Source organism: Manis javanica, chromosome 4, assembly GCF_040802235.1.
Source record: "Manis javanica isolate MJ-LG chromosome 4, MJ_LKY, whole genome shotgun sequence".
Classification (NCBI taxonomy): domain Eukaryota; kingdom Metazoa; phylum Chordata; class Mammalia; order Pholidota; family Manidae; genus Manis; species Manis javanica.
In genome coordinates, this window is record NC_133159.1 from 48,365,105 (window position 1) to 48,391,763 (window position 26,659).

At 40.9% G+C, this 26,659-nt stretch overlaps 1 protein-coding gene across 9 annotated transcripts in view; it reads left to right on the forward strand.

Annotated features, from left to right (window-relative positions):
- Positions 1-26,659, forward strand: part of FGGY (FGGY carbohydrate kinase domain containing) — a 409,199-nt gene that overhangs the window by 335,551 nt on the left and 46,989 nt on the right. For 4 of the 9 annotated variants that reach the window (XM_073234008.1, XM_073234006.1, XM_073234010.1 and 1 more), the window contains 2 exons: positions 885-979; positions 18,012-18,095. The exons of 3 other annotated variants lie outside the window; for them this stretch is intronic. In XM_073234008.1, the coding sequence (XP_073090109.1) occupies positions 885-979; positions 18,012-18,095 (179 nt within the window). The remainder of the gene's footprint in view (positions 1-884; positions 980-18,011; positions 18,096-26,659) is intronic. 2 more of the 9 variants (XM_073234011.1, XM_073234009.1) reach the window with 1 other exon arrangement.

The window sequence follows — 26,659 nt, forward strand, 5'->3', positions numbered from 1 at the left end:
TGGGGTACACTACATGAAGTCCCTGCCCTCCTGGAGCTTATGTTCCAGCAAGGGAGACAGACAACGAACAAGATGAGCAATAACAGTGTTGGGTGGTGGTGAGGAATGAGCGGGGGAAAGGAGTGGGGTGGGTAATGTGTCATTTTAAGTCAGAAGGTTAGGAAAGGGATGTTTGCCCAAAGACGTGACAGAGGGGATGGGAGCGTGGATATCTGGGAGGCAGTGACCTGGACAGAAGGAACCCTTGGGCAAGGTCCTGAAGCAGATTCAGGAAAGAGCAAGGCAGCCAGGGAGTGTGGCGGGAGGGGAGGAGAAGAATCAGGGTGGGCACCAGCCCTGGACGGCCTGGTCCACCACTGTAAGGGCTTTGGCTTGTGCTCTGAGAGAGACAGGAAGCCCCTGGAGGGATTGACCACACCCTCTCCCTGCTCACCTCTTCTCAGTGCATCTCAGGTAACCAAGCCCCCGCATGGGCTATCTTTCTCATCCATCTCCCCTGTGAGACCTGAATATTATCTGAGAGTTAGATTCGTCTCTGTAGTCTCTGGGCCCAGAAAATCACTTAATAAATGTTTGCTGAACTGAACTTGAACCATGGCAGGTAGTAGCTCGCAGCAGCCTGGGAAACCTGGGCAAAGAGGTCTCATGAGTCGATGTAGATAGTGTTAACTCCCATGGGGCACTTGGCTACTGCACCAGCACACATAGGCAGTGAACTCCTTTAAAATCAGGTCACCCCAGGAGCAGAAAACTGCGGGAAGCGGGGGCTGCAGAGTCCGCTGCTGCCTTCACATAAGGTGGTTTTGCTGCTGGGTCTGGTTGCTGTCTCCCCGCACAGCCCCCAGCCCTGCTCTCTAACCAAGGTGTGGCCCTGTCCTGTGCAGGCGTGCCTGTGGTCCTGTCGCAAGAGGTGGAGTCTGTTCTAGTGGGCGCTGCTATCCTGGGTGCCTGTGCCTCGGGGGATTTCGCTTCTGTTCAGGTATGTGAGGACCAAGGGGTGGGCTGGGGCCCCTCGCCTGTCTGAGGCTATCCTTCCTCCTGACAGCCACTCAAATCTTGCAAAACAACAGGATATAATTAAGAAATGATAGGTTCCAGCCAGGGAAAGCACAAACCCTTCTAGCTTCAGACGTATTTATTGCAGTTTTCATTTGACTTGGCCTCACAGTTAGTGTTGGTCATTGTGTTTTTCTGTTAGTTTTCTTTTTTCTTCTTTAAAACAACTCTTGAGTTATTTCTCTTAAAATTTCACTTTGGTCATTTTTCTTTTAGCAAGTGAAACAGGTAAAATTCAAAACTTAAGTTATTCATGTAAATTTCAGATTTGCATTTACTTATTTTGACTCTACCTACCACTTTCCTCACCACTTTGAGGCATCTGTCAGCAAGAGACACAAATGAAAATGTTAGTAAAAAAAGGAATTAAATGGGTAAATAAGGAACAAAGATACATGAATAATGAAACAACTTTGTGGTAGTGATTGAGCACACCATTTGACTCTGAGCTTCCTGGCAGCCAAGACAAAAAGAACACATGATAAGTTGCATAATTCTTATTTTCAGAAAGAGGAAACATTAGTTTCTTGTGGGAGACAAGGCTTTTCCTACCACCAAATTGCAAAAAAACATTTCACACATGGGTTTTATGGAGAGACTGTGGTAAATAATAGTATTAATAACAGGTTTACAAAAAGGTAGAGAAGCAGCATAGGTAGAAGCTGAGAGCACAGACTCTGGAATCAGACTGCCTGGGCTCAGATCCTACTTTGCCTATCTCCTACTTCTGTGACCTGACCATTCTGCTTTCTGTTCCATTTCTTTACCTATAATAATAATAAATAGCACATTATGAGTTCTTTCTCCAGATCAGGAATACACATTTAGTGCCACAACAGCTCCATTATCCCCAGTTTATAGTTGAAAAACCTGAGAGATTAAGACGTTAAATAACTTGGCTGAAGTTGGAACAGCTAGTCAATGCCAGAACCAAGAAGTCTGGCTCTCAGGTCTCAACTGAGAGTCAAGAAATACTTGCTCAAAGAGCTTAAATGACTCACCCAAGGTCTCAAGGTCAGGACTAGAAGCCAGGGTTTTCATTAGTAGCCCAGTAATCAGAGTACTATCTATTGTGACCCTCTGATCTATCAAGAACTATGCAAGGTGTTTGCATATCATCTTTCTGACGCCCATAACAACCTACGTGGGCAACAGGAGTTGGGAAGCAGAGATGCATAGAAAGATGACAGAATTGAAGGCCACAGTGTTAGAAAGGGACCAGTGTGAGTCTGATTCCAATAGCCATGCTCTTCAGATCACATTTTGCGAAGTGTGGTGCAGTACACACTGTCAGGCCTCTGGGATTGATACCTGTGTAATATCTCTTCCAAGGAATTGGATCCACTCATAAATCCTTGTGGACTTTAACTGAAGTTTTTTTAACAAAAACAGTCTAATTGAATTATTAACTTTCTGTGGATTTTCCTGGTACTGCCAAAAACATCACATGGAAATATTTATTCTTGTAATGTCAATGACTTGTCAATTATTAGTTTCATGTATCAATTTATGAAGATGTTCTCAGAACTAGTTGCTTTGTCCTTTCTGGGATAAATAATAGTTAAAACAAAACAGTAGAGACACTTACTAATATCTTTCATAAGTTACCTTGTATTGTGGACTGAATGTCTATGACTCCTTGAAATTCCTGTCAAAGCCCTGACCCCCATTGTGGTGGTATTTGGAGACTGGGCCCTTGGGAGGTAATTGGGGTTAGATGAGGTCATGATGGGATTGGCACCCTTACAAGAAGAAATACCAGAGAACTTGTGCTCTCTCTCTGCCATATGAGGAAGAGGACTCTCACAAGAATTTGCCCATGCTGGCACCTTGATCTTAAACTTCCAACCTCCAAAACTGTGAGAAAATTAATTTCTGTTGTTTAAACACTCAATCTATGGTATTTTGGCATGGCAGCCCAAGTGGCCTGAGACACCTCATTAATCTTGACAGTCTCCTTGCCTATGGCATAGGTGTTTTATCCTTGTCTTACATGAATGAGAAAAACCAAAGCTCCGAGAGGCTTTAAGCAGTTTGCCCAAGGCTACAGTTAATAAGGAGCAGAAACGGAATTGAAACCAAGGTTCTTGGTATCTTGATTTTCATTCTTTTTCTACTTTGATTTATTTTTTCTTTGAAAATATTGTTTGGCTTCTTAAATGTTTAAGGGTGTATTTTCTGAAAATAAATGTTACTGGTCACAAATCAGCAGCGAGTTTGCAGGTCAAGTAGAGAGTGGTGTGACAGGATGGGGCTGCTCCGTCAGATACTTCCTACCATGACTGATGGCTCATTGATATCTTAGTCAACACTGCAGTTTAGTTCCAAGAGGATTCTACTCATGTCTTTCCCTAAATGGAAACTGAGCTTAATTCCACACCAACATCTTTTTCACCACATGAGATTTTCTGCTGATCTTCTAGAACAATATCTAAGATACAGTAGGTCACATTTTGAAATCGGTGACTTAAATAGCAGCTGCAAGGCTCACAACATTTTAAGGACAAGTTCATGTCTCTTATTCAACCCAAGGAAGTATGTACCTCTCCTGACTGTAAAGAGTGTCATCAGCTGAGAGAGACCTGATATCTGCTCTGTCATCACATGCTTTCGAGAAATCCACATAATCTTGACCTTTATGCTTGCTTATTGTGTATCTTCAGAGAGTATCAGCTGGCCTTTCCAAGTACTTGTGTTATTTATTTATTTCCTTTAAAAAAATGTTTAAGAATTGTCACTCATGTGGGAATGTTGAGATGAAGAACCTGTGAATGCTTCAGGGACATCTGTGAGACCCAAGTGTAGTTACTGACATCGATACGATGATCATGTTTGGGACTGCTTTGGGAACGTAAATGCATCTAGACTTGGCTTTATTCACCCTTCTCCAAAGAAGAGGCTCCAGCCTGGGTGCCCTGGACCTGGAGCCCAGCTCAGGATTCTGGCAAGTCAAGATAAAAGAGAATTGCTTCTTCCACATGATGCATATCTTTCAACCTGAATACAGTTTTTTCTTGGACTGTCAGTGAGCCTAGTTTGGTCTCAGGGTGCCTGCCACTCTTTCCTTTAAGAAAGCTCAGTAGTTCCTGCCAGCCGCTCAATGATTCCAGCAGGCCAGGTGTTTTGCCTTCTCATGGACCACATACTGGGTGGTTGGATGGAGGATTTCACTTCCTGTCTAGATAAGCAGACCCTGGCAGACCCAGCCAGAATCACATCCTCCAGACAAAGGAAAGGCTAGGAAAAGTCTAGGGCACCGAGGCTGCAGACCTAAGCGGAGGCTTATGTGTCTGGGGAGGCAGGGTTTCCTGATTTCCTGGGCCCACAAAAGAATGACTTCACCAAGGGGTGAAGCCCTATACCTTCCCTTGGTGACGCATAATGAATCAGAAGGACTTAGTTTTGGATTTTACCCATAGTTATTGAAAACTTCTATATATTTCAATTCTGGGGAAATTTTATCAGATAAAGGGAGAGGGAGAAATAGTGGAAGGAATTTTCTGGTCGGGTGTTCATGGGAGAGATCGGTCAAGTATTAGGGTGACTGCTATTCCAAATTTTGAAACCTCCCCACAGTTCTGGCTTCTACCTCTTGTTGTTTTATCCATTCATATCCTCATAGTCCCTCTTTCCCTCCCCTCCCCAGCTCTTTCTGCCCTCTTTTCTTTAAACATCTGAAGTCTCCCCACTATTCCAAATTAGGATCTCACTTACTCTTATAGCCATTTATCTGCATTAAAGTAATAGAATGACTCAAAGTATCTTTAAGATGTCCTTCTCCAGGAAAGGTGGTCTAATTTTAGCTCTTTTCAAAACTGTGTCTCCACTAGACAGTGTGACAAGTATCATGTCAACAATCTTTATATCTGAAGCTTATTCAATAAAATTTCACCAAACCACAGAGAGTCTCTTTTTGTGGTAAAAGGTCAGCAACTGAGTCAGTAGGAGGGGATGCAAGGAAGGGAGTCTTCCTCCCTCCTTTAATTCACAGGAGTACAGAATCCATGCAGTCTTGACCTCTGTGACCTTTCCATGTGACCCTCCCCCACCCGAAAGTCACCCTTTACTCTCTTGACTCTAATGCACGCCAATGAGATCCTCTCTCTGAATATCCTAGAAAGCGAATCATTATAATTAGAAAGTTGGGAACATCCCATAACCTTCTGTAGGCTCCCAGGCCTTGGGAAATTCCCAAACTGGAAAAAATAAGTTTGTATAATATTAGCATGCTTACATTTTCTAAGCACAGACAGGAGAGAGATTCTAAGAAATGCAAAGGACAGTAAAGAAAGAAACCAGCTTCACTATGCCATGAGAGAAAACTCAATCAAAAGGCAAAGAGGTGGAAGCACAAAATGGCTTTCCACTCTTCACTCCCTTCAGGGCCCCTGCAGATGTCATTAGCTTTCTGTAATTTCTTATCTTAAAAGAGAGGTTTTTTTGCAAGACTATACAAAACAAGCTTTAATTCTAACAGTGCTATTATTTATCTTGACACCTGTCCTCCTCTCACCATTCCACCCCCCTCAAAAAAAAATAAAAACAAAGCAGTGGAGGAAGCTTCTGAAGTAAAGCTCGGTGACAAGAGATGAAAATGAATTCAGCAATCAATTTAAAGCAAGTACCAGTGTAAAGGAAAGAAGCCCATGGAGTCAGCCAATTAATCAAAACCTTTCTCCATCCCCCGGTGTGAGGGTTCCCACCTCTGTGAGCCATTGACTGCATGTTCCTGCGCCATCAGCTTTCCCTGTCACGTTCCAGACAGATGCCTCTGTCTTGCAGACCAATACATGTAAGTGGCCTGTTGAGAGCCGTGATTTCTCACCCTCTCTGTAATATGTGCCCACAAGATAAACCATCCACGCTGACCGCAGTGGCCTATGCTCGAGGTCAGTCCTTGCAAATGTCCCTTGGCTTAGCTGAAGCCTCTCCTATTCTTTCCCACAAAGTTTGCCTTGTTTAGAGCCAGTTATAGTCATCACCTTTCATGCGCCTCAAAGCCTGTGATTTTTGTATATGATACAATATGACTCCATTCTGTTTTATTTTATGAGAGTCAACTTTTTGTGATTTTTAGTTCTGTTTGGCTTTTTGTCATCATAAATACCAGCTTTACATTTTGCAAAGTATAGCTGATTACCATGATGTTAGTTTCTGGTAATTTGTCAAGACTACATAATGGATGGTCAGAAATATGAAACCATCCCATTTCTTGGCATGTTCAATCTTAATTTGCTTTTTTTCTCTTTTTCTGGAATATAACTAATAATTCATGTGCACAGAGAAAAAAGAAAATTAAGTTGAAAGAAAATTATGTAAACACTGATCTTCCTATCCTAAAACAACCACTAAGATTCTTGTTTCTATCCTTTTAGTTTTTTGGTACACATTTTTAAATCATTTTATATCTTTTTATATTACAAAATGTGTTCATATAATATAGACTATTTTATAGCCTTTCCCTACCACAAAAGCATACAGTAAACATGTCTGTTTGTCATTTTATAGGCCACCTAATTTTCTACCCCATTGAATATACATTGACTTATTTTACCAGCATCCTAGTTTTAAATATTTAGATTGCCTTCATTGTTTTAAAGAGTGTTACAACCAATATCTCTGTAGCTAAATTTTTGCATACACCCTAAATTATTCCCATAAAATAAATTATGGAGATAAAATTGGTTAACGAGTTTGCACAATTGTGATACACAATATTTTATACTCCCACCAATACTGTATGAGAATTCAGCGCTCACATTTCGTGTGCACAATGAGTCATTTGCTGTGAATTTTAGTTCCATTTAGCTTTCATCCCAGGACCTCTTATAATCCTCTTCATTTCACATATGGTCCTGATATGATCACCTTTTTTTAGTAGCCTTTTGCCCTTTGCTTCTTGAGCATGTGTTTCTGGAGATAGGAGATACTGGTTTCTAATTAAATAGATTCAGATTTCTGATTGAATTTTCTAAGTGTCCCTGTCCCATATGTCAGTGCCTCATAGAAAGTCAATAGAAATTCCTGGAAGGGTAATTAATGGTTTAAAGAATAATTAAATTAAGAATGTGATGCTGGCCCTAACATCCACTGTACTTATTGCCACACTTAGTTAACAGTACATTCTTATCTTTTTAAGAATCATTCCCTCTCCAAAAAAAAAAGAACAACAAATTCAGGTTCTGACTAATTCTAAATCTCCTTGTTCCAATCTGCTTTGTAGAATGAAACCATAAAATGTCAAAACATTAGCTCAAAATCAGAATTCTATTTTTAGGAAATTATTTCAGTCTGTAAGATACACACCATTTGACTCTACTGTTCTTTACAAGGTAATCCAGGAACAGGCCTGTTGCTCTGTATCCTTTACCATTCATAGAATCTGCACAGCCACCAGTGGATATTTAACAGTGTCCCTACTGTGCAGATGAGGACTCTGAAGCATGGAAACATAGTCAAACCCTGCTTGACACAAAGCTCATCCTCTTTATACGATCCAGTCATATCCCAGTAAATACATACACTTTACTTAGAAAGGCATAGATTCCAATATGACAGTACAGCTCTGCCTCACAGGGTGGTATGGTTATAGAAAATACCAACATCGCACATTTTTCATTACTGCTTGGTTGAATAGCAAATACAGAAATAAAAATAAGTCTACTCACTTTTTTGGAAATTTTCTAATTCCTTTGCCTGAGGAAGACTTCTTACCTTGTTCACCAATATTGTCTTATTTTAGTTCTTTGCTTTTAAGAAGAACTAAACTTTTAAGTTCTTTACTCCCCTTCTCACTCAGTAACTTAAGAATTGGGCTTTTATAAAAGCAAACAATAACCAAATATCTATTGAATCCTTTAGAAACCAAAAGGGTTACAGATTGTATTTCTAAAATAAAGTTTACCTATTTCCGTGACTTAATTTTGTTCAAGGCAACATTTCATACTTGTGGAAATCTGAAAAAATATGTAATATCATTCCCTAGAAACAAAGGTTTATTAGCATTAAATTCCTCATTCTAATTGTCATCTATGCCTTTACTTTTCATAATAAAAATACCTTACTGGAATTAATTGGAAATACATGAACTGAATGTTTTCATGAATATTCATGAAATGAATAGGTCGGGTATTTTTTTCCTTTACACTATGGTAACTCATGAATAGCCGACCCATGTTGTATAAGCTTAATGTTCAACACAGTAAGTGAGGCTATGGAACCAAATGAGAAATCAGGACAGACAAGACCTTTAGTTAAGTCAGGAATTGTCTGTAACTGGGAAAAAATGCTGAAAAACAACCATACACACACACACACACACACACACACGTGTATGCATACATACCACAGACAATTGGACAAAGCTTGTGTCAGGGTCATAGAATGTATAGAGGTCTTACTGAAGTCAACAAAACACTTCTGGCTGCAGCACTGAGGCAAGTGATCAAAAATATGCAGAATAAAAATAACCGTTATTACAGTTGTTCCATAATTATTACAGTTACATCTGCTACTCTGCAGGGAAGCATAAGAAACTATCTTGTTTACAGAAACTTGAGTGGCATGTATGTAATCGTATGCATTTCAAAGAAATTTGAACATTTAAAAATGTGATACCAAGTTAAAAGTGGTATATCAGGAAATTACCCATATTGTTAACATAAGAATTTTACAAATGAGGAAACAGGTCAAGAGAAATTAAACGACTTACTAAAGCCAATGGCTAGAAAGGGATGGAGCCAGAATCCAAGGCCTGCCGAGGATCTTTCAAATCAGTCATAAATGGAAATGGACTTTTCTGGGGCTGAGTGTGATTGCCATTATTAAAAAATCTAGTACCCGTAATAGACAACTGGAATTTGAATTTACATTAAACTGTCACTGTGTTAGTCAAGTCTTCCACAGAGGGTACCCTCAAATTATGTAATGTTAGTTTAGTAGAGGGACTATTTACAAGATAGTGGACCAGGGCATGGAGGAATCACAAAGGTGTATGTGGTAACCTGGGGTTTATAACAGCTGGACCTTAAAAGGTGAAGGGAGAACACAGTTACTGGAACCCCAGAACCCCAGAACAGAGGGCTGTGTGGAGACTACTAAGTCAGCTAGCTTACCAGTGAGCCTGCAAGGAAAGAGCTGAGTTATCGACCCCATCCTCCTCCCCATCTCTGATTTACTGCTGGGCTTCCCACTGGCTGGACTCAGACTCAGAGGACACATGAGCTCATTAATGTACTTGGTACAGGTGATCCTGGCTAGGCCCTCAGAAGGGTGGGGAGGGGTGTTTGGGACCCACCTGCAGATATCCAATGTAATCATTCAGGCTGGGCTGTTCAGGTTGGTCTGCAGACCAGAGGCCAATCTGTGAATGGTTCCTTACAGATTTGCAGTGAGATAACATTTTTTCATAGCAAAGTGTTCTTAATGGAAGAATGAGTATGTCTGTTAATATTTTGGGTCCTTGTGGCATTATGGATGGACCCTTTGAGCAGCGCTGATCTAGACCCCACAGCTCTGCCAATGACATACTGCTGAAGTCCTCAACAGTGACTCCATTGTCCTTGCTTTCGTTTTCCTGCCTTACCTTCTACTAAAGACAAGAAAACTATTATTTTTGTGTGCTTCCTCTGAACTGGGCACTGTGCTAAGGTACTTCAGATAATATTTAATTCTTGCAGATTAGGTTCTTCATCTCACCTTTACAGATAGGAAATTGAGGCTCAGGAAGTTTAAATGACATGCCCAGGGTCTAACAGCTGGCAAGTGGCAGAGCTAGGAATTAAGCCCAGACCTGACTCCAATGTCTGTGCTCTTCTAAGTCTAGACTGCCCCAGAGCTGTGCTTTAAATCATCTGACATCAACACCCAGGAAACAGTGCAGGGTTCTGGGGGAATTGCCTTGTTTGGAGACCATAACTGTGTTCTCTGTTGTCGGTAACTACCGAGTCGTGGTTTCTGGGAACAGACGCACCCACCTCCCAAAAAATCAGATAGCATTGTTTATGGGTGCTGTGGTATTCCACTTTACAAGGCCCTTCACAGCCTAGCCAGGCAGATCAGATGGTGAAGCCAGTTTGTTTCTCAGTAGGTCTTGTCTGTTTCCATCTCTTTTTATATCTGGGAGGTAGGGAAGAAGATGAGAAAGAATTCATGAGACGGATGCATTTCCTTATGTTATTAATTGGCTGGGCAAAATAAAAGAAGGAAATAAAATAGCTGCTCCTTACTAAGTAAAGGCATCTTCTTCCCTTACTTCATTAAAAATTAAAAGCACTCTTGGTATAAGTAGGGGAAATTCATAATTAAGTGCTATATAATCAACTTGTGTAAACATAATATCGAAGGGAGGCCAAATTAATCACTCTGCTGGCTTTGTTTTTGTCCCCCATTAATGCACCTTTTACTCGAGTCCTTCCTGTTGTGTCAGGATGCATTTTCTGCTCCCCTGCGCTCCTGGAGACTGGGTGGGCTGGAAGAGCCCAGCTGACAGATGACAGCAGTCTAGATCTGGAAAATGCATGTGTGTGGACCTTGATTCAAGTAGGTGATGAGCTTCCCTGTTTAATTCTTCAAGCCAGGGTTCATCAGCAAGAGCCTACCACGTGACAGGGACAGTCCTAGGTGGTAGTAGGACAAAGAAGAATTTAACACATCTCAGTGCCCATGCAGCTTGCAGTCTAATGGGAAGGAGGTGGACATAGACAGATACAATTATGGAAAAGTCAGTACTAAGCAGGGCCTTGCTTGGGCTCAGATGATGGTCTGCTGCTTATCTTGGGTGAGGTGACTTAATTTCTTTGTGCCTCAGAGCCCTCATCTGTAAAACAACAATAATATCTGCATCATAAATATATTACCTCACAGCTCCTGGTGTAAGGAGTAAACACGTTAGTGCATATTCAGTGAAACAGCATTTACTTAATGTTGGCTATTGTTCATTTAAATTACAATTGCTATACAGTGGGATAATGGGAGCACCAAGGAACAAGCCTCCTCCACTGTTGTGAGGGTTGTGGAAATCCTTCTGAGAAGCAGCATCTGAATTGGGCCATAGAGGATTTGGTAGTAATGGAGCTAGAACTCAGGGGGGCCTTGTGACCTCAGATCTGCTTTTAGTCTTTGCAACGAGTGCCTTCTCTGAGAGCAGAGGAAGGAAAATGTGCCTCCATCTTGCATGAATCTCTCTCCATGTCAGCTCAACAAAGTAAATATTAATAATAACTGCTGGCAGCTCAGTTGTGTGGTATAACAGCTGCCTGCCAAGTATGGGAGGGTGAAAGAGAGTGAGCTAAATCCATTGTGGACAAGAGGCAATCAAATGGGGCAGAAGAGAGAAAGGGGCCCACTAAGCCACCTTACTACTCTCCAGGGGCTTCTCCTGGGCTTGGTAGATATGGGAATGAACCTGGCTAGGCAAAGTACTTAATTTCTCTGAGCCTCAGTTCCATATTAACTGACCTCACTAAGTTGCTGCAGGAGTTCTATGAATGAAAGCACGTTTAACACAATGTTTGGCACACAGAAAACCACTGTTGTTATTTCCTGGATTCATGTAATGCTCAGAAGACACCTGTAAGGTAGATGGCATCATTGTGCCACTTTATAAAGCAGGAAGTTGAAGCATCAAGACATCAATAATCTGGCCTAAGGTCACATAGATGACTAGTGGCAGAATGAAAGTTTCAGTTCAGGTGGTCTGGCTCCAGACCCATCCTCAGCATATCCCCTGAAGCCCAGTGCTTTGGAGGGCACCTAGAGCTAGGTTTATATATCACATGCTAGAAATAGGTCAGGCACCACTTGACTATGTCCAGGCCCCTCACTCACTAGTGAGGAAGAAGTTCTTCTCCTTCTTGAGGGAATGGTAGGGCTGAGCCATGGTAATCCTTTAACAGGTGGTACAGAGTGGGTAAGCTGAAGAACGATGAGCCCTCTGAGGCAGTGGGAAGGCAGCTGTCTGCACTTGTCATGGCAGTTTTGCTTAGGGGAGTAAACAATTTGTTTATCATTCATGCTCTGCTTCCATAAAAGATTTGAGGGCTCTTGTAAAAAATGACTAAGCAGAATAAAACTCACAGATCAGTAACTACGTAGAAAGAGGAAAACACACCAACCACTTAGACTAGTGATCCTAATATTTATATGCCTTCAGATGCCAGGTAGATCATATAAACATGGCAAGATACCAGAAAAGGACAAGATAATTTGATTCTATACCAAGCTGGAGAATGTATACTTTGCCTAAGGATATTGAAATTACAATTATCTTAACCTTGGATTGCTGAGTGCCAAACCTAACAGATTTATGGGACAGATTTGGCCTGTGAGTCTCTGACCCATAAATAAGGGGATTACTTTGAGCTTCCAGGCAGCCAAGATAAAACTGGGAAATATGTCAAGTCATATGATGTTCACAGAGTCAAGGAAGTATACCAGTTTTCCAAAAGAGACCACATTTTCCCTGGCACCAAATTCTAAAATTGCCATTCCTTTAAAAAATAACCTTGAAATCCTTCCATGGAACTTTCACAGAAGAAGCAGAAGTATCATATACTACCTTAAGAGCCCAGAGCATGATACCAATACTGGACTTCAGCTTAAGGATTGCCCAGGTTCATAACTTGGATGGTATGTCCCATCATCTCTTTGCCCTGAATATTCCTTCCCTCTTTATAGACTTGCAAACAGCCCGCCTTGCAAACAAAGCTGCGTCACTGACCTAGGAGTGTCTTAGAGGACCTCAGTACCAAAGCTTTTTACCAGCCTGGCATCAGGGAGGTGCTAAAATGAAGCACCCATCAATCGAGAAGGGGAACAGATGTTGAAGCATATCAAATATCAGTAAACAGCAAGCCTACAGAAGCCACTGAACTTAGCATCCTCTTAGCAAAAATACCCTATTACTTTCAAGAGGGAACGCCATGGACTTTTATAAACTACATTAAGTGATTTTTTTCTAATCTCTACTTTTTTTGTAAGGGCAAATTTAATGCTCACAGAATGTTCTAGGCTTTCAGCCCTGGAAATGTAGGTCTTCAAAATATCCTCCCAGTAATTACGAGAAGTTTTGTTTTCAGCTTATCTAGTACCTTCCCTTTTACTGTTAGCAGTATGATTCATGTTATAAGTAATAACTTGTACCATGAGTTAAAAGTACAGACTCTAATATCGCATAAGTCTGGACTCCAATCCTAAGTTCCAACGCTATTGCTGTGATTTACATCAATCCCTTCACCTCTCTACAATGAGATTTTGTCATTTGTTAAAATAAGACTGTTAGGAGTGTGTACCTCAGAAGATTGTTGTGAAGATTAACTGAAATAATATGTATAAAATATTTAGTATACTTACTTATATAAGTAAACTTTCAGTGACAGTTATACAGAATTATAGTAATAATTATATTGGTACCTATTATCACACGCTGTACTAGTGCTTTACATATATTATTGAAAGATGGCTTGGCTGGTCATTTGTCTATTTGCTCTCAGATAGCTTACCACCCCTCCCCCTGTTATGTGTGTTATGTTTCCCAGGCTCCCCTGCAGCTGGCCTCTGGACAGGTTTGACCAATGGGAAATATTGGTGGAAAGGGGAGAAGTCAGGCCCTCTCTCCCTTCACTACAGCAGCAAGCACATCTCCTGTGTGATTCCAGTGCTCCTCCTCTACCTGCTAGGTTATGCTTCTGGCCACTCAGCCTTTCTTTGGTTTCCCCTCCACCCCGACATCCCTAGCTCCTGGCTGTGGTCACACAACAGCCTCTCATCATCCCTTGATCCCTAAGAGGGCCAGCAAGCAGCTTTCCATGGTTGCTGATCTCTGAGTTGCTTCAACATCAGCTGTTTGGATTCTTAGTTTCCTCTGTCACCTAGGAAACCAGCTTCTTGTATTAAATTATTTTTGTTGAAAGACCTAGAGTAGTTTTGATTCTCCTGATTGAACTCTAATTAATAACAGTTGCTTTTCAATATTAGCAGAGAAGTCAGTCCCTACAGTAAATTCACTTTCCCTCGCCTCTCCCTATTGAAATGAGCTTGGTCAACTGGAGAAGGGGTGGCTGGTTGTCATGGAGAGCAGTTCACTTTGACTAAGTGATGCCCAGAAGATAAGAAATTGTCCTAAGCATCTGTAGTGAACACCCAGCTCTGAGTTGGGCATTGAGGCCAGTAACCTCACATAGTTAACCACCTGTCTGAAGAGATAAGACTTGATGACACATGAGAGCAAGACACGGTTCAAGGCAATATCTAACCAAAAGGAATAGAAACTCCTCTTTCTTGAGCTAGCACCTTGGACCATTCACCATTCTAAGTCACTACATTAGGTATGTGATTATTCTCACCTCCCAAATGAAGAAATGGAGCTCAGAGAGGGCACATGACTTACCCAAAGTCACATAGCTATTAGGTAATGGTGTTAGGAATTTAACTTCAGTCTATATGTATCAGAACCGATATTTATTAGTGACTTATCATTTCCCAAGCTTTCTTCCTGGTTCAAAGCAAATAGTAAAAAAAACTGCTTACATAACTAATATTGCTCCGGTCTTTTTGTAGAAAGTTCCTTACAGAATCAATATTGAACCTTTCTCACCTAACTCTAACATAGGTTTATGTGGAAAATTTATTGTTTTCATTTTTGCAAATGAGGAAACAGACTAAAAAAATTGAAAGAATTTACCCAAAGTCACATTGATGTTAATATTCAAGCTGAAATTTGAATGTAGGTTTTTCTGTCCCCAAGTACACAGTCTTTTTAGTGGTGACATCAAAATAATGCTAGGCTTTTGAACAACACCTGGGTTAGGGACACTGATGTCCTGCACAGTCAGAAATCTGCAGGTAACTTTTGAGTCCCCAAAACTTAACTACTCATAACCTACTGTTGACTGGGAAGCCTTACCAATAACATGAACAGTCAATTATACATATTTTGTATGATACATGTATTATGTACTTTATTCTTAAGTAAGCTACAGTAAAGAAAATGTTTTTTTCATATTGTTGCAAATCTCCAAAGTTTTTTCAATTTATTTATTAAAAAATATCTACGTATAAGTGGACCTGCACAGTTACCCATGGTATTCAAAGATCAGCTGTACTGGATTATTTAGTATACGATCTAGCGTTTTTTACTAATTAAAAAAAAAACAGAAAAAGTAAGGCCAGCTTCCTCAATATCAACCCTCAAGTTGCTGACAGTCAGACTAGATCAATAAAAATGAGGCAACATGAAACCAGAGAACACCATTACATAATCTACTCCCAGGTAACTACGGGCTAGAAGCAGCAAAGACAAGTGTGGTTCTGTTTAAGTGGGGCTTGAAATGGAAACGTTAACTTAGGACAGCAGAGAAGCAACAGGAAAAGGGCTTTTCACATACAGGTACCAGTGAGAATGAAGGAATAAACACAGACAGCGGGGAGATCAACTCAGCTCCTGGGAAGGACCCCAGTTCAGGAGCAGCAGGAGAGAAAGCTGGATATGTAAAGACTACAGTTGAATGGGGGCAGGGGTTGCTAACTATAAACAGATCAATTAGGAATTTAATTAAGAGTCTTGGGAGTACCCTGTGCCCAACATCCCCTGACTCTTTTGTTTAAAAAAAGAAATGTTGTAGGCTAATAATCTCATTTTTCAAACATCAACATTAAGTGTTTCTCAGATGATAATACTGCTTCCTGCTTAAGAAAAATAGTCTTCAGATTAATTCAGCCTGGGAACAATAACAAAGGTTTATTACTTATTTCCAGCAGTTTTGAAGAGTCCCTGAAAGAGAAGGGGAGCATTCTTTAAATGCTGGTAGAAAGCTCTCCTGTTTCACTGGACCACATTGTGCATAAGGTGTTGTAACTTACCATGTTTGAGAATTTCAGGATAGGGATGCACTTTCTGAGACAGTGCCACTAAGAAAGGGGAAGAAGCAACCGCCCTCACACCAGCTTAAAATCAACCCACTTTGCCCTCCCCACCACCCTCCCCGTCAGCTGACACCTTGGCCTGGAGAAGCCTGTGTGTTGGATGGAGTCAATCAGAGTGAAATTCCTACCAAATTGGCTGTGTCAGTTTCATTTGTCAGCATCTCTGATGAGGAGGCATTCTGACCAGCCAGACTGGTCTTGATAATTGGATTACAGCAGTTGTCTTCATCTCAGTAGGCTGACTACCAGCTACAGACTCCAGAGGGGAGATTTATAGACAGTCCTACAGCAGAGATTCAAGTAAGTGCTTATACTAGGAAACAGGCTTTAGTGATCTGGCACATAGTGTGGTGAGCAGCAGGGACCCCTCTCTTCAAGGAGCTCCTAAAAATGGTAGCAGAGGGCATTTACATAGTATACACCAGCCACTGCTTATACACTTTTTGTGTATTAACTAACTTAATCCTCACAACATGAGGAGGTCCTGATATTAGTTGTGCTTTGCAGATTAGGAGGCTGAATCACAAAGAGGCTAAGTCCTTGCCCAAGGTCACATAGCCTGTAAGATACAAATCCAGACTTACTGACCACAGTCTGCTCACTGGGATAATCCTGAGGCCTATCTCTGTAAAGTTGCCAGGAGAAGTCCTCTTGGTAAGGCCCCCCTGCCCTGTCCTGCCACCTATGTTTACCACCCCTGCTGCCCTCCAATGCTGCAGTGTCCTGCCTACTCCACTTGAGTGCAAGCATCCAGGGAAGGGCCCAAGTCTTCCTCCTCCTTAGCCAGTGCTGGGTAAATGTATATTGTACCAAACAGAGGGAAGGTTTCATAGGTACTTTGTCATCTCCCAAGAGCTGGTTAAGAAGGCAGCCACTTGCAACTGGTTGCACAGAAAGCCAGCCGCTTAAGAGTTGCGGTGTTGCTGTGAATGGACATGGAGTTAAAATCTTTAACTGGTAAAATCTGACCCCCCGAGATCACCTAGTTATTAGCTGTGTCTCTGAAAAGAGTGTCTCCTGTTCACACTGACATTCACTCCCAACTGCTCCTGTGATTCTCAGTACTGTCATTTTCAAATATTAGCTCCCCCTCTTTAGTGCTGGTTGAGTTATAGAACTACTTACACAGTGTGTTACCTGGGACAATAGGTCTATCTCTTTGGGCCTCAGATTCCTCATCTTTAAATTGAAAGAATCAGGTCTGGTGTTCAAAAAAGTTAAAGCAGTGGGGCTTTTGAGAGGCCAACACAACAAAAGGTGGCAGGCAGATCGTGTCTCCTGCTGACCCTGTCTCTCCCTCCCCCGATGGCACAGCAGCCTTGGACAGTCTCTGCAGAACGTAAGAAGCCCTGGACTAGATTGTTTCAGAGGAGATAGTTCAATATATAGTAAAGTAATAGCACAATAATAAAATAACTTCAAATTGGGAGATCCAAGCCATTGAGAAAAGTAACTTGGAGGGCCCTCGGGCTGGGACCCCTGTGCCTGCAGGACTGTTAGATGCTGCACATTCCTGAGGGAGGGGGCTCCACTGGGCCTGATCGTGTACAGTGGGCTGGGGAAGCAAAAGCCTCTGGGCCTCATACTCGTTGGCTGGAAACAGACTGTGTGTCGTGGCACTGGTGAATTAGAAATTCTATCCAGCAGCTCTTGGAGATTGATTTTCCGTCTGGGGATCTGACCTCTTGCTTCACGAGCAGAGAGGATCAGACTGTTCTGGGAGGAGTTAGTGAGCTAACCCCTCTGAAAGGCCTTCCCTTTCTCTTTCGTTCATTCTGTTTTAACTGTACATTTCAAAGGGAATTTCTGATTCCTTTAAGGGCTTAATGCGACCAGCTTGAATCCTTCTTGGCATTTAGAGCTTTGAGATATCCATACCACCCACCACATTGGTGCTTTTTGCTAAAAGATTGCTGAAGATTTAATTACATTTATGTCACTGGATTTATTTAAAAAAACAAAAATGAGAAACAAAACCTTTTTAGAGTCAGGGGTGAATACCCCATTTCCTTTATTTTTGTTACTTTTCACAGATCCCTTATGTGAATACTTCAAGGATAAGAATCTCCCTTGAGTTATTCCCAGATCTCCAGTGCCTAACACAGAGCAGCTGCTTGGTAAATATTTGTCCATTCAGTTAGCAAATAACCCCCTAGGTACAGTGATGAACAAAGTCACCATAATACCAATCCTCATCACATTTATAGTTGAATGTAAAAGATGGTTAAAGATATATAAACATATAACTTGGGTTAAGGGTTATAAAGAAAAAGAACAGTTTCAATGGAAGAACAAATTAGAATGATCGATGAATTAAATAACATGATATTCACCCAGCCCTAATATCTCTGTCTCATCTCATCTCTTTGTAAATAATAATAGTTGCTGTTATTTTAATTGTCACCACTACTGCCATTTCCTGAGTACCCACTACATTCCTAGCTCTGTGCTAGCATCTTCATATTTCATCAGATTCCTCAAATAATCTTTTTTCCCTCATTCCAGATGAAAAAGTAAGGCCCAGGGAAGATAATTAACCTGTTCATAATCAGAGAGCTAATAAGTGTCAGAGATGAAATTTGAATCAGAGTAGGTCTGACAGAGCCTCTGCACTGAGCAAAAGGGAGAAAATTCAAGAGATTATCACCAGGGACCCAATAGGGGTCCCTTTTTGAGAACTACATCACACCTTTTGTCAAAGGGTCAGTTATGTTAGGTGAAAGGAGGGAAAAGAAGAGAAAAATATTTGCTGGAGAGAGTTAACAGGAGGAAGATAGTATTCTTGAATTGGCGATCTTATCAGCCTAGCAATAATAAACCATCACCATGGCAGCAGAAACGCTAATTAATGGCAGATGTTGAGTCACTGTAAAAACCACACCAACAGAATGCCGAGCTGGTGCCGTAAACCTCTCCCCCTGCACAGCCGGGCTAATCATGCTATGGCCTTGGTGGAGAGACCCATCTTTCAAGGGTGGAGCAAACTCCGGACTTGGCACACCACCAGAAGTCTTGCTTCTGAGCCTCAAATCTACCTTTAGTTCTTTTGCCTCAAACAGTAAGTTCCCCAGAATTGGGAGGTAGTTATCATTAATTTTATCATTGATATTATTACTTGTGGTAAAGGAACTTTCTGAGATTCCATTTCATGATCAATAAAATGATAAATAGTAATTGTCTAAAGCATTGTAAGGAGATTCAAGGACAGCGAAGGATGTGGAAGCGCTCAGTAAACTATAAAATAAGTCACAAGTATGAAGCATCATCAACAGCAGGAGGCAGCCTGATAGAGTAGAGAGAGCTCACATTGGAATCAGACAGACATGGCTATTTACTGACTGCATTTCCGCATCATTTAACAGACAGAGCATCAGTCTTAATCAATATATTTCTTAGTAGACATCTGTAAAATGTTCTACCCATCTTTAAAATCTGAGTCTGTTTTAACCTCTCTGCACATCAGTTTCTCCCTTTGTGCATGAAGATGACACCAGCACCTCCATCATAAGGTCATCATAAGGATTAAATATGTCAACACAGGGAGCACAGCTGGAGCAATGCCTGACCCAGACAGGGTGCCGTAACGTTTGACTGGTGGTGGTCATGGCAATGGTGGTGCTGCTGATGGCAGAGGAGAAGGAGTTATGAGCAATTGCAGTGATATATGTGCAGAAATGTGAAAGTTCTGAGATGTGATACAATTGAGGGCATTCTGGTCATTGTCAGAATACTTTGGTTAGTTCCTAGACTGGGCAACTCATTCATAGGTCCAGTTTTCTCAAAGATTCTATTGTCCATGTTGCCTTTTTGTCCAGCCCAGTATGCATGTGTCCCCTGATTCTGGCTATGCAGTGGAAGTGGGGGAAGGGGAACCAGGACAAAGAATTGATAGAAATCATGAGAAAGAATTGCTCAGAGCTGAAGTTCTATAGGCCAGGATTTCCCAGAGAGTGTTTCTTTGGGATATTAAGAGGCATTTCTGGAAAGAAATGGTTTGGAAATTAGCAATGTTCAAGTTAATTAGGTATCTTTATAGCAAGAATTCTTATAAGACTTTAATAGGTAAACACACATTGAGAATTTCCCAGGTTGTGAAGAACTAAAAAATATAGTCTTTCCCAAATTTTCTTGACCACATAGTTTTCAAGGAGCATCTTATTTTGCTAAAATCTCAAGGACCAAACATTGAGAAATTATGCTATAAACCCGTGGTCAAGACCATTAAGCTTGCAAGCAATACCACAAAACATGTCTGAAAACTCCTACCAACCTTCCATCAATTCATGTGTCCCTTTCCCAAATTAAAAGAGCCCCAGTGCTGTATCTGGCAGCGGCTGTTTGCTGGATTGTGGGGAAGCAGCAACAAGCAAGACTGATATATTTCCCACCCTCTCGGTACTCAGGTGAATCTCGCAGAGTAAGGGCGGAATTTCCTGGCAATTTCAGTACAGTATGACAAGTGAGCAGATGGAGGGCACAGGCACTGGAGCAGGGGCTTCTTATCCAACTTGGTAGATCAAGGAAAGTTTCCCAGAGGAAGTAACTTCTAAGCTGAGAGCCAAAGGAATAATTAGAGCTGTGGAGCACATTTCCAGTGCAGTTTCCCATAGCAACACTCCTAGATAGGACGAGAGCAGTAAAAGGTAAGCTGTGATTACCTCTGGATGAGCTTAACGAGGTTAGGCAGCGTGCTGGGCATTTCATGCACTTCCTGCAACGTAATCCCCACAGCAATGAACAGAAGCTCAGTTTAGAGGTGAGAAGTGGAGGCCCCAGGTAAGGATTCATAAAGCTGCACATGTAGTTAGTGTGAAACTGGGACTTGAGTCAGATCCTCCTGATTCCAAAGCCATCCCCCATTATACCGTGGCCACCAGGCTGGGCCTGGACAGTGGCTAGTCCAGGACAAAGTTTTCACCAGACTGAGAAATGTAGGGATGTAAGCAGAACACCAGAAGCAGGTTTCTTCTGAAATACCGTGTGTTGCCCTGAGAAGCTCTTCCCAGGTGTTTGTGTAGAAAACCCTTGGTTTTTGTTGTTTATATTACCTTGTACGAAAATACCTTTTCATTTCGAGTTCTCACTTGACAAAATAAAAACTTGCTAACTGTATGTCAATCTCCAAAGTAATTCTGGGAGATAGTGTCCATGAAATTTAAGAACCTTGGAAGCACTCTGTATGTTCCTTGATAGAACACACGCATTCTAAAGATGAATGGAATATGGGCTGGTGCATTGCTTTAGGTCTGTTGGTTCAAACCTGGATGAGTTCTTAAACTTCATAGGCCCAACTGCCCAAGAGGCATGAATGAAAATAAAGTAGGATAATGTGGATCTCCAAAACTGTACACATACAACACCAGTGGTCCTCAGGATGATTTTAGCTAGATTGTGAACATTGTTTTTCTATTAGTGATATATTTATTTTTATGCATAATAAAAAATTATAGCCAGCATGATCCCTCGATTCCCATGGACGTTCTTGCTTAGAATGAGGCCATTTTAAAAGAGAAATAGGAGTTTATTCAGAATTTAGAAAAATACTACATATACAATAAATACTACAGGTGGTACTTGAATATGGAAACAATTATGAGATGGTGTGTCAATTACTAAAACTTGTGAAGTAATAAGATAATGTGTGTGAAAGTGCCTCTTGCATCAAAGGCCCCAGTAAATGCTTTCCTCCCTCCTGACTCACCTGGCTGGCAAGTGACAGAGCCCAGGACTAAACCTCAAAGCCTCAGGCTCCCAGTCCAGTGCTCCTTGCAGGACTCCTGTCACTCTTCTGTTTCCTGGGGGCTCTCTCACCTGCATCCCTTCTCTCTCCATTCATCCATCAGCAGGAATGCAATGAGGAAGTTTTTCAGAAGTGACTGGTGTCTTGAAAAAATGTTCTGATAAATATCAGTAATAAATGAAGTGTACCTAACAGAGCAGACAGTCTTAGCGTTAGGAAAAACAGGAATCAGAATCTGAGAATTGAAAGGGCCCTCAGAGATCATCCCATTAAGTCCCTCCTTTCATGGATGAGGACTGTGGGACCCAGAGAGGGGAAGCACTTTGTTCAGAGTTCTTAGCTAGTCAAACCAGGATGAAAGTTCATGTAAAACAGGCAGATGTAAAATTTCACATGTGCTAAAAGTCAATTTCCTCCATACTTCCCGCTTCCAGAAAAGTAGCAGGGATGTACCACAAAACGCTTTTACTTCCACAAATCTAGAAACTTAGAAGGTCCGCTTCATACTGTTCAAGGCAAGAGAACATTGCAAATGACCACTGGGGAAGGTGTTCTTGGATGTTTTCTTTTGTTTGTTTTAATGGGGGAGAAATACACATGACACAAAATTTGCCATTTTTAAATGCACAATTTGACAGTATTATTGTCAAATAATATGTGCAACCAATATCCAAAAGACTTTTCATTTTGCAAAACTGAAACTCTATACTCCTTAAACAACTATTACCCCACTGCCCTTTCCCTCCAGGCCCTGGCAACCACAGTCCTATGTTCTGTCTCTGTGAATTTGACTGATACCTCATGTAAGGGGAATCATACAGTACTTAACTTTTTGTGACTGGCGTATTTCACTTAGTATAATGTCCTCAAAGTTGACCCATATAGTAGCATGAGTCAGAATTTCCTTCCTTCCTGGTTGTATTCTCAATGCAACACAGCCTGTTTAGTCCCTGTGGTCACTGATTGTACCTATCATCACTGTGAAGACTTTGATGTGAATGCTTAACATTTTAGTGACTTCTGTCCAGTGGAGGAAATAGAAAACCCTGTTGTGGATAATAGCAGCAATGGGAAGCAGTATCTGAGAACTTAGCTCCTCTTGTTCCAGTCTTTTGCAAGTAAGAGATGAATGAGATTGCATTCTGTGTCCCCAGCCCCCACCCCCAATTTCTTTCATTGCTCCTGCCCCAGGTCAGCTGCAGGGCTGTGGGAGTTTGAGGTTAAAAAAGTGGGTGTTCAAGTAGAACCACCTTGGGCTCCAGTCCTCCCTCCATGCCTTACTAAATGTGTGATTTTAGGGAATGGGATTAACCTCTTGGAGCCTCTGTTCTACCATCTGTAATAGAATAATACCTGTATCAGAAAAGCTTGCTTTTTCTTTTCCTTCTGAGTGGTAAGGTATTTCCTGTACTGCTATGGATTTAAGCTTAGTTTCACAAATTAATAATAATGCTGTGACTTCCTCCACTGGGTTGTTCAGAGATGTAATGGGATGTTGTTATCTGACATTTTGGCCACTCCGAGATGTCCTGTTGCAGCCTGAGGATTTTAGGAAACCTTGATAGTGGAAAGGAAAGAATGTACATTTATTGTGTAGCTTCTACATGCCAGATAGATATATACCCCTGCCCACCAACTCTCACCCGCTAATCAGTGCATAGCATGATGCCTAGGAAACTAGAAATGGCCCTCCATTTTTTTTTAAAGTATTTACTTCATGCTTTGGGAATCAGTCAGCATTTTTCTGCACTTACTTAGCCACTAATACATTCCCCCCATATCTTAAGATAATCTCTTCCCCCTTGGACACCCCATGGCCTCGCGGTAAAATGTGCCATTCATTAAAACTCTCAATTCTGAAAAAGGGGGAAGCCTGGCTGTAGAAACTGATTTTGGCTTCTCTCTGAAGTTGGGCATCTCTTTTTGCTGACCACTGAGGATTTTCTTTTTTTCTCTTGCTTCTGACCCTCCCTTCTCCCTTCTTTTGATAAACAGGACAGCTATTCCCAAAGGGGTGAAACCATTACCTTCACCGGAGTCGAGTTCATTTTCCACTGTATGTTTCTGTTTAAAGAAAAAGCCTTTTAAAAGGGTTAAGCATACATTGAGTGTGTGTACTTAATTTTTAATATGTGTGTGCCCACAGCCAAGAGAACAGAGAAGCTTTAAATACAATGAAACCAAATTGTACATGTTGTGTGTTTTATGTGGCACTTGGCACTGATTCCTAAATATACTCTTAGCAGCCAGGTATTATTTAATACATCCCCATTAATCAAGCTGCCAAATCTAAATGAAAACCATATTTAAATATATTTAATAAGGTGATAGCTCTTAGTTGAATATCAAACTAACGTAACTTTTTTTCACCAACTCTCATTCACTGTCTTACAGTTTTACTCTGAACGCTAGTTCTTTTGCTCTATCAAGCCAATCTTGATTATAAAACAATCCGTACTATACAAACTTTTTAGCATCGTGTAGGTCTTCACTAAGCCCTTAAATGTAAATGTTTTAGAACAACCCTGAGAGTTTTTTCTGGCTGAAAAATGAGATGTCTCTTCTTAGAGTGAGCCCTTGAATTAAAAAGAAAATTAATAATTGTCTTAGAGACACTATATTGTTTGTAGCTTCTGTAATAAATGATGTCTGCCTTTTGAGCTGTTACTGCTTTTAGTGCTTTGTACTAAATGTACTTTTTTTTTTGACTATTCAGGCTTCTGTTAGTTTTGCAATAGCGACACCTAGAGGTTATGGAAAACATTGCATGTGCTGCTAAATGTTCTCAGTAACCTTTTAGGAAAGCATCTCCTAGTATTTGAGATGCAATGACAAAATGCTTGTGGGGGGCTAAGAAAACAGAAGGCCATGGCAGCCTGATGAGATAGGTTGCTGGTTCTGTCCATCAAGCTTCCAATCAGGTGACAAACCAAAAAGAGCTGTAACTAAAATGACCCTTTTTACAAAGAACTAGCCAAACTTGAGTTATAGATTCTGTTCTAGCAGATTCTTTTTAAGTTATTATTAAAATATCATTGTATTCATTTAACATTCTTGTTCTTGTTTTCAGTGGTTCACTTCTATTTTCATCCTTGGAATAGGCATTTCTCAGATGGTTGCTGCAAAATGATTATCGCATGTAGTGCTCTGATTTGTCATCTTGCAGTCATGTCTTGCTTCTCATCTCCAAATGTTTCCCTTGTCTTTTCTCATTGTTCTCTGTATTAGTGCTCATAAAGTTTTATTTCAGCCTTTTGATCTACATATTATCTTCACTATTATTTCTTCATCACTTCTTCTTGTGTCTCAGAGTTCTCACATAGTTCTTCATGTTTATATGTCTTGAAATGTTTGAGTCATTGATTAAAACAATCATAAATGTGTTTGTTAAAAACACTGAGATGCTGTGATTACTTAAATCCTGATAAATAATTCTTATAAAACTGTTTCTGCACTGTATTAAATTCAAAATAGAAGACATGTGTTCATGTCTTTTACTTCATTTTAAAAAGCAAAAGTATAGTACATAACAAGACATAAAATTTTTATGGACAGGTGTTATCTATGTGTCATATCTCCTTGTAGATGATGACTGATGATAGACAATATTTATTGATGCTCTCAATATGTCTAAGTCACTTTACAATGGTTAACTCATTTAACCACTATTACAGTATCATGGGACAGGAACTAAAATCATCCCCATTTTATATATGTCCACGGAATGCTTATGTTTTTCCAAAGGGACACTTCAACAAGGTAACGTATAAGCCTGCCATAGTTAATGTGCAATTAAAAAGTTATTATTAGTTCTTTCTGGAACTTTGAGAGTCAGTTCAGGTCACTTTTCTTTGTCACAAAGCTTCCCTTTGGGAGTTTGTGCATCTCCTTCACCATTTGATACCTTTCTTCCTTCACACTGAGAACATCCATCTATATCTATTGAAAAAGCAATGTTGCCTTCAGAGGGCTTATATTCCAGTTGGGAGTAGTCTAGTAACAATTAATTCCAAAAATAAGTAATCACAACAAATAATATGATTGCAGATAGCAAGAAATGCTAGGAATGAAAGTAAAGCAATGTAAAAGGACAAAGAGGGACTGGACAGACAACATGAAGAATTGGCAGTGTGAGTTGTGGGCAGGGCCCTCCTGCGCATGGGGTGTTTGAGATGAGACTCGAATGGCAGAGAGTACAGTGAGTGCAAAGGCCCTGAGGTGAGGATGAGTTGAATGTGTCTGAGGAAATGCAGAAAGACCAGTGAGGCCAGAGTGTTTTAAGTAAGGAGAATTCTGAGGTGTGTATCTCTTCTCTCTATATCCTCAACTCACTTATACTTTTTTCTGCCTCAGACCCTGGTTTCACTGAATTCAAAGAAATGGTCTGGAATGGCAAAATCCTGAAATATAAATAAGACAACATGTCTGCCCCAAGGAATCCAATCCAGTGCTATTTACCTGAGTGCCTCCTGGGGGGGCAGATACTGTGCCTTGATTACCTCACTGAATCCCCACCACAATCCAGTGTGATGCTCATTTTTCCCATTTCACACTCGAAACTGCAGCCTGAGAAAACCATGTGACTTTCCCAGTGTCATGTAATTAGTAAGTGGCAATATCGGAATTGGAGCTCAGGTCTCTTAGACTCCAAATCTAGTGCTCTTTCTACCACCATACCCAGCTGCGACAAGGCTGCCATTGCATATGGTTTATTTGGAAATGAGAAAGAAGAAGCAGTACATGATGGGAGTGATCATAGTGGGATATAAACTCACCTCCCAGTATATCCACTTCCAGCTTGTAGAAGAGATGGGAAAGCTGGGCTAGAGAACCATGCTCCTAGCAGTCCTTGCTTCAGCCCATCTATAAAGGATCTGTCTTTAAAAACAAGGAGCCAGAAAAAATAATTCATACTAAAAACAAACTCTGTCATGAGTCATT